At 39.9% G+C, this 8,754-nt stretch overlaps 1 protein-coding gene across 1 annotated transcript; it reads left to right on the top strand.

The window, feature by feature from the left end:
* Nucleotides 1-5,329: 5,329 nt before the first annotated feature.
* On the top strand, nucleotides 5,330-8,320 carry LOC113125058 (ubiquitin carboxyl-terminal hydrolase CYLD-like). Its single transcript, XM_026298334.1, has 7 exons — nucleotides 5,330-5,721; nucleotides 6,212-6,303; nucleotides 6,435-6,498; nucleotides 6,953-7,157; nucleotides 7,279-7,387; nucleotides 7,597-7,715; nucleotides 8,064-8,320. Exons 1-7 carry the CDS (start codon nucleotides 5,330-5,332, stop codon nucleotides 8,283-8,285), a joined length of 1,203 nt encoding a protein of 400 aa, XP_026154119.1. The 3' UTR covers nucleotides 8,286-8,320.
* The last annotated feature ends 434 nt before the right edge of the window (nucleotides 8,321-8,754 follow it).

Below are 8,754 nucleotides of genomic sequence, written 5' to 3'. Positions count from 1 at the left end.
TTAATATCAGTGAAGACAGTGATGTCTTAGGAAAAATGGCTCTGTCTTTGCTTAATGGAGTTTTGTTTTTCAGTGAAAGTTTTGTGATTAAAAATATCAAACAATCTCTCCACAGCCAAATAAAGTTTATATAGCATTTTATCATTTTTTTCAAATATATATTTATTATATATAAAATACTGTTTCATTCATAAAAGCTTTACTTTGTACAATATGTGAGTTGATGTGTATCAGTAAGAAATGTCCGTGAGTGTGTGTGTGTGTTGAGTCTGTGAACGAACCTGGAAAATTGTCTTATAACAAACAGCTGGCACCGAGTCAGGACCTAATACACTAAAAACAAAAAGGTGTTTTACAAAATATACACATTTTATTACTTACATAAAAAAAAGTAAGAGAAAGGTGAAGGCTGATGGTTAGCAGGCGGGCTACAGCGGGGTTAGTACCACCAAGTGTAACATAAAACGACGGAGAAAGAGTGTGAATAAGGAGCTAGTAATAAGAAAGGCAGTCAGTCTCACTAAGGAAAGCTCATCGTCAGTGCATACTGGATATCAACCAAACGGGGTTGAGTGTGAATATCGAACATCTCGTCTTGGATGTTCCGAAGTGAAAGTGCCGAAAACGTAACAACAACGTTCATTTTGAGGTAGGGGAGAGTGGGGTGATTTGTGCAATAGGGTAAGTTGTGCCACCCCCTGTTTCTAGGGAACCATAGAAGAAATTGATCATGTGACCAATTTTTTTTGACGACTCAGCCATTTCACTCATCCTGCAAAGAGGAGAGCCTTATTGGTAAGCACATTTAAGCTCAAAAAACTGTTTTTTGCCTTTCAAAGTAAAATTTTTATGATCATGTTTTGTTGATTATCATGTTTGAACAGTCATAGACAAGTTTGAAAACATTTCACACTTGTTTTAGTGCTTTGGTAAGCTACACTATGAGTCTATACAGCTAGCATGATGTTAGCTCAAAACTGCTGGATGATGCATTTTTTCCAAAATGGTGGGTTTGGGGTGATTTGTGCCAAAGGGCCTGGGTTAAGTTGTGCCTTTAACAGGCACAATGTGGGGGAATTCTTTGATAACCTATCTAAAGTGATGGACAGGTAATCATATGGCCTTTACATGTCCGCCCCAATCTCTCTCTCGCTCTCTCTCTCCCTCACATACTCTCTCTCTCACACACACACACACACACACACACACACACACACAAACACTCTCTCTCATACTCTCTCACACATACACTATCTCTCCCTCTCTCACACACACACACACACACACTGACTAGGCAGCCTGGGAAGGGTAGGGGGAACATATCTCTAGGTAGTAACAGTGGCATCTACACAACCACATCCAATTACCTAAAACCGCTGTAAACTGATCAACAAAATTTCTCATTTCAGGTATAACTTCAGCAGAACTTTTGCTGGTCTTGCTGTGCCATTTCTCTGGCACAGTCTGTTGATCCTAATGCCTCTGGTGGTGAAACCAGAGACACTCACAAGACCCCAGAGTCTGCTGAGTCTGGTCCATCTTGCTGTGAAGCTCTAGAAAATCTAGAAAGTGAGGACCAGCTCCAGCTGTTGTTCACAATGGTGACCTTCAGAGTTCTGAAAGAGTGCCAGGCTTTCCAGACAAATGGCAGCCTGGACAAATGGGTCACCCACATCAAATGTCTGGTGAACTGTACAATGGACGGACTCGATGTCACAGGCCTCTGCCCAGACAGGAAGGTTGTCAAAAAGATCAGTAAGGCTGTGTTGGAAGACCTGAAGATGAAATACAATGGCCTTCGGCTGAAGGATGTTATAAAAGATCCAGATGTAGATGTGCACATCGTGTACTCTCTGCAAACCAACATCCAAGCATACGCTGCTAAGGCTGCACAAAAGAAACCTTCCTCAAAGTGGTGGAAAGATCTCATCCACACCATGATCCTCTTTGGCAGTTTTGTCCTCTTCGGATTTTTGGTTACTTTGCTCGTGTAGAGCAGCACAGCTACGAGGACTTTTTAACATTAACGTTGTGAGAATAAAGTTGAAATGTTGAGAACAAAGTTGAAATGTGATTTCAGCTTTGTTCTCAACAATTTCTGCTTTTATTCTTGAATATTTTTAACGTCACTGTAATAGTCCTTCGTAGCACAGCAGGTGCAGTTTGCACCAGCAGGCCTGCAGAGTGGTTCAGCAGTAACTCCTGCCACTCTGCCGGCGTGGGTTTTCCTCCGGGTACTCCGGTTTTTTCCCACACACTCACCCTAAAACTGTCAGGTTGTATTTGGCTCATACCTGGCCCATATGACCTATGGCACTGCCAGAAATAAGTCATATGTGCCATGAATGGCCCAGATGACGACCAGATATTGATGCTATTTGCTGTCTCACACAATAAAAAAGAAAATTAATTATTTAATATTCTTTGTGTTTGAATCACTTTTCTTAAAGCAAATCATAAAGCAGACGTGGTAATTTAAATTTAAAACATGCAAATTATTATAATAATTAAAAATATCAGTAACGCTAATCTACAGTTATAACGTATCTTACTCAGTTTAACAGTAAGGTGCCAATATTAGTCTACATTTATTTTGTGTTTAAAACTTCCCTTTGGTCTTTAAACATCAGGAGTGTCAGATACTGATATGAGATATGAAGCTATTGAACACTGGAGCACATGTGGTGTTACATTATCACTGTTAGTTGTATTGACTCAGTAAATCAGGGTAAAACATCATATACAATAGTCATTATATTAAACCACATCTTTACAGCATTACAAGTGAGAGTTACAACGTGAAAGGAACAAACTGAACATTCACTCAGCTCTGACTTTAAAATAAGAAGATTATTTTAATACGGGTGTATAAGTGTTATCCATCTGTTATTTAAACAGAGGCTGTTCAGGCTTTGAAAAGAGTTAATACTAAGGATCACTTGTATATGCTAATACCAAGTCATAAAAAAGAATATGGACATATTTTATATATGTAATGTTGGAATGAAATATACATGATGCTGTTACCTGAGGCAATTCTACTTTTCTTCTTTGGTGATCATCATACATTTACAGAGGACAACACTTTGAACATAGTATTTATTTCAGTCTTAAAAGTTTAGAACAACTTCTGGATAACATAACATGAAGACAACAAAAAAGGAAAACAAATTAATACACTTATTAATCGCACCCCAGTTTGACAAATTTAGGATTCATAAAAACAGTTTTGAAATAATGAAAATAATAAAATCACAGGAAAATATTCCTTCCCCCCCAAAAAACATGTTTTGTAGACTTAACAGGACATCAGGAGTCTGTATGCTTGGTGTGAGACACATCAGGGAGTGATTTAGGTGTAGAAACTCAACCAAACGGGGTTGAGTGTGAACACTTGAACCAATTTTAGATACAAATTCAAGCTAGTGATTTTTGATAGATTTTCTCTGGGTCCTGGGTGCAAATACTTCTGCCCTCTTTAAGATCTTAGGTCGTGTTTTTTTTTTTTTTCAAGACCAGCAGCTGGAAATGTTAACAACACTGAACAAATATTCTCGTTTTCTAACCAAAGAGCTAAGCTTTAATTTAAACCCTTGTTGCACAGATATCTGTAAGAATCCCTGATCACTACCTAAAAGCAAATCTTTATTATTTTATTTTTGTTTAGCTTAGATTTATTCATTCTACAAATCGAATACAAATGATTTAAGTGATTGGCATTTTTTAATATCAGTGAAGACAGTGATGTCTTAGGAAAAATGGCTCTGTCTTTGCTTAATGGAGTTTTGTTTTTCAGTGAAAGTTTTGTGATTAAAAATATTAAACAATCTCTCCACAGCCAAATAAAGTTTATATAGCATTTTATCATTTTTTTCAAATATATATTTATTATATATAAAATACTGTTTCATTCATAAAAGCTTTACTTTGTACAATATGTGAGTTGATGTGTATCAGTAAGAAATGTCTGTGAGTGTGTGTGTGTGTGTGTGTGTGTGTTGAGTCTGTGAACGAACCTGGAAAATTGTCTTATAACAAACAGCTGGCACCGAGTCAGGACCTAATACACTAAAAACAAAAAGGTGTTTTACAAAATATACACATTTTATTACTTACATAAAAAAAAGTAAGAGAAAGGTGAAGGCTGATGGTTAGCAGGCGGGCTACAGCGGGGTTAGTACCACCAAGTGTAACATAAAACGACGGAGAAAGAGTGTGAATAAGGAGCTAGTAATAAGAAAGGCAGTCAGTCTCACTAAGGAAAGCTCATCGTCAGTGCATACTGGATATCAACCAAACGGGGTTGAGTGTGAATATCGAACATCTCGTCTTGGATGTTCCGAAGTGAAAGTGCCGAAAACGTAACAACAACGTTCATTTTGAGGTAGGGGAGAGTGGGGTGATTTGTGCAATAGGGTAAGTTGTGCCACCCCCTGTTTCTAGGGAACCATAGAAGAAATTGATCATGTGACCAATTTTTTTTGACGACTCAGCCATTTCACTCATCCTGCAAAGAGGAGAGCCTTATTGGTAAGCACATTTAAGCTCAAAAAACTGTTTTTTGCCTTTCAAAGTAAAATTTTTATGATCATGTTTTGTTGATTATCATGTTTGAACAGTCATAGACAAGTTTGAAAACATTTCACACTTGTTTTAGTGCTTTGGTAAGCTACACTATGAGTCTATACAGCTAGCATGATGTTAGCTCAAAACTGCTGGATGATGCATTTTTTCCAAAATGGTGGGTTTGGGGTGATTTGTGCCAAAGGGCCTGGGTTAAGTTGTGCCTTTAACAGGCACAATGTGGGGGAATTCTTTGATAACCTATCTAAAGTGATGGACAGGTAATCATATGGCCTTGACATGTCCGCCCCAATCTCTCTCTCGCTCTCTCTCTCCCTCACATACTCTCTCTCTCACACACACACACACACACAAACACACACAAACACTCTCTCTCATACTCTCTCACACATACACTATCTCTCCCTCTCTCACACACACACACACACACACACTGACTAGGCAGCCTGGGAAGGGTAGGGGGAACATATCTCTAGGTAGTAACAGTGGCATCTACACAACCACATCCAATTACCTAAAACCGCTGTAAACTGATCAACAAAATTTCTCATTTCAGGTATAACTTCAGCAGAACTTTTGCTGGTCTTGCTGTGCCATTTCTCTGGCACAGTCTGTTGATCCTAATGCCTCTGGTGGTGAAACCAGAGACACTCACAAGACCCCAGAGTCTGCTGAGTCTGGTCCATCTTGCTGTGAAGCTCTAGAAAATCTAGAAAGTGAGGACCAGCTCCAGCTGTTGTTCACAATGGTGACCTTCAGAGTTCTGAAAGAGTGCCAGGCTTTCCAGACAAATGGCAGCCTGGACAAATGGGTCACCCACATCAAATGTCTGGTGAACTGTACAATGGACGGACTCGATGTCACAGGCCTCTGCCCAGACAGGAAGGTTGTCAAAAAGATCAGTAAGGCTGTGTTGAAAGACCTGAAGATGGAATACAATGGCCTTCGGCTGAAGGATGTTATAAAAGATCCAGATGTAGATGTGCACATCGTGTACTCTCTGCAAACCAACATCCAAGCATACGCTGCTAAGGCTGCACAAAAGAAACCTTCCTCAAAGTGGTGGAAAGATCTCATCTACAACATAATCCTCTTTGGCAGTTTCGCCCTCTTCGGATTTTTGGTTACTTTGCTCGTGTAGAGCAGCACAGCTACGAGGACTTTTTAACATTAACGTTGTGAGAATAAAGTTGAAATGTTGAGAACAAAGTTGAAATGTGATTTCAGCTTTGTTCTCGACAACTTCTGCTGTTATTCTTGAATATTTTTAACGTCACTGTAATAGTCCTTCGTAGCACAGCAGGTGCAGTTTGCACCAGCAGGCCTGCAGAGTGGTTCAGCAGTAACTCCTGCCACTCTGCCGGCGTGGGTTTTCCTCCGGGTACTCCGGTTTTTTCCCACACACTCACCCTAAAACTGTCAGGTTGTATTTGGCTCATACCTGGCCCATATGACCTATGGCACTGCCAGAAATAAGTCATATGTGCCATGAATGGCCCAGATGACGACCAGATATTGATGCTATTTGCTGTCTCACACAATAAAAAAGAAAATTAACTGATCATATTCCCAGTTATTGTTAAGAGCTTTCTGAAGAGTGTGTGTGTGCTGTGCGTGCATTTCTAAGGTATGGGTATGTGTGTGCCAGTAAGACCACGGCCTTGAGACGACTGCTGGAGGCTGCAAATAGTGACACCGGCTTCACCAACCAGGAGAAAGGTATATGTGTCAAAGCATTCATGCCCTAGATTCCTCCCATTCCCCATACGTAAGTTCTCTATAGACACACCTGCCCCAAAGCGTGTTTGTGTGTGACCATGTTGAGGAATGTTGTCCTTCTGCTCTGTCAGATCCTGAGGAGTTTCTCAACAAGCTTTTCCAGCTCCTCCAAGTTGAGCCACTCCTCAAAACTAGGTAGTGTCACTGCCACACTCACTTTTCTGCCTTTTTATTTCCATGCACAGTGTCAGCCAGTTAATGTTATAACTCTGCATATTGTTTGTTGGCCATGGTAACAATACTTTGTTTGTACTTTTTTTTTTTCACAAAATGGTTCAATGATCTGTTTAAAAATGTGATTCATATTTAAGATGAGCAAAGAAAAATTTCTCTCATTCAGTAGCTGACTGAGAACACAGAATTGCAGTGTTGAACTCTGTACTTAAATCAGACTGCACAGTGAAAGTTAAATGTCAAAGTGAAATCACAGTAAACAACAAAGATTATTTTAGTGTCTAACATCAGGTAAGTCCATGCCTTTCTGTTTGGATCCATAAAGAAACCTGTTTCTTTTATCTCACAGATTTCTCATTTTCTCTTTTCTTAGGCCCTGCTCTCCTTACAGCTTGTCTTCTCCTCTCTATTCCAGGTCAATGACTCAGCAGCCTCAGGAGTGTCATCTCTACCAGCTCTTTCCTCCTACCCTTCCCCCTTCTCCCTCCTCACCCATACCCTCTTCACCAGTTGAGTCCCCCATTCCTCTCTCCTCACCATCATCCAATCGCATGAGGGTCGCCAGCGTTCAAGCCCTGCTAGAGTCCTCCTTTCTCCACGCCCGCCTCAAGTTTGTCGAGGTAACAGAAATTAGTTCTTTAGTTGGAATGTCATGATGGGGATTTTTGTAGAAACACCCCTGTGACCTTTTCAGTCACCTAAATTTACTGATAAGATCATTTGAACTGGTCGTCCCACCAGGCTCCCTCCTGCCTCTTGCTACTCATGCCCAGATTTGGGAAGGATTTCAAAATGTTTGATGCCATTTTACCCACTCTCAGCCTGGACATCACAGACCTGCTGGATGACAGTGAGTGGAACATCTAAAGTTTTTAACAGTTTTTTGGTTTAAATCTAATTTTATTTAAATATGCACATGATTGCATCTTGGTTTTCAGTTTACTTCAGGTTTATTGAAGCACCGTATCATATTGCTACACTCACATCAGTTTTTTGTTATTGCTGCACCAACTGGTTTTACTGAAGTGTAAAGTGCAGTTTGTGTCTCTGTTCGTCTAGCACTGATACAGTGCAGTATCTGTCAAGCTGTGGCTCAGTGGGAGTGTCTGCAGTGTTACGAAGACTTAGACATCACTCCAGGACATCTCAAACAGTACTGCCAGACCTGCAACACACAGGTAAATGCTTCTCACTTTAGACCTGAGACTAAGCCTTCACATTAAAAGTAAAGAGTATATATCTTGTTTGGACCATGAGCTTATAAATGTCTTTATTAAACACATTATGCACTACTTTCTCAGTGCAAAGCAGCACAGAGTCACAGTTAGTGACTTAGCAGGTGAACACAGTGGTGCATTAGGATGATAGTATGTCAGCTTTGGGTTTTCAGCTTGTGATACTGCCCTCAAGTGGCTAAAACAATCAGTGTAATGTAAGAAAGATCTGTGTTTTTCAATCACAGATTGAAACAGATCAGTTTTTGTCTTATTCATATACTGACTGTGTATTTTTCTATCAATCATCAGGTCCACAGTCACAGGAAGCGGGCGTCCCACAGCCCGGTAAAGATTGGTGTTCCCGGGGAGCCGTGGACTGGCCCCCTGCACTGCACCCGCCAGCGAATGTTTCTGTTTGCTGTGACGTGCATCGAGACCAGCCATTACGTGAGCTTCATCAAGTTCGGGCCACAATCCACTGACTGGCTGTTTTTTGACAGTATGGCAGACCGGGAAGGTGAGAGATGTTAACTTGGATAAATTTCACTAGTGTGGGTAAAGGTTAGACAGAGACAGAGCTCCCAATTCTGTGTGTGGACAGGAAACCTGTGAAAATGGGCAACATTCTGTGTTTAATTGACTATTACTAGTTTTGTTAAACAACCTTCTGGCTTTTCTTTGTTTTTTTATTTTAGTTTATTTTGTTTATTTTTCATTAAATTGATGACTCAGTTCTGCCCCTTAAAGCCATTGGTAATACACAAGAGCCAAAAACTGGAGCTATGGCTAAAACAGCTAATCAGCTTTAAAAGCATCATTGCTCCCAAATTGCATAGAGGAAACTGAGATTTTTATGCCTTAAACCTCATTCAGTTAATGCATTTTGAAGCAGTCTAATATTTATAATATAGTTACTAAAATGAATTTGTTTATATTATTATATATTATTAACTTTTTATCACAGACATAAGATACTGGTTATTGTAAGAAAACATTGCAG

This window comes from Mastacembelus armatus, chromosome 18, assembly GCF_900324485.2.
Source record: "Mastacembelus armatus chromosome 18, fMasArm1.2, whole genome shotgun sequence".
Taxonomy (NCBI): Eukaryota; Metazoa; Chordata; class Actinopteri; order Synbranchiformes; family Mastacembelidae; genus Mastacembelus; species Mastacembelus armatus.
Note: the sequence above shows the minus strand (reverse complement) of the source record. Positions and strands in the feature narration are given on the sequence as shown.

Coding starts and splice junctions, on each gene's coding strand:
- LOC113125058 (XM_026298334.1), top strand. CDS start 5,330: ATGGTGACCTTCAGAGTTCTGAAAGAGTGCCAGGCTTTCCAGACAAAT. Junction 5,722..6,211: donor TTTTTGGTTACTTTGCTCGT/GTAGAGCAGCAC, acceptor TGCATTTCTAAG/GTATGGGTATGTGTGTGCCA. Junction 6,304..6,434: donor CTTCACCAACCAGGAGAAAG/GTATATGTGTCA, acceptor CTGCTCTGTCAG/ATCCTGAGGAGTTTCTCAAC.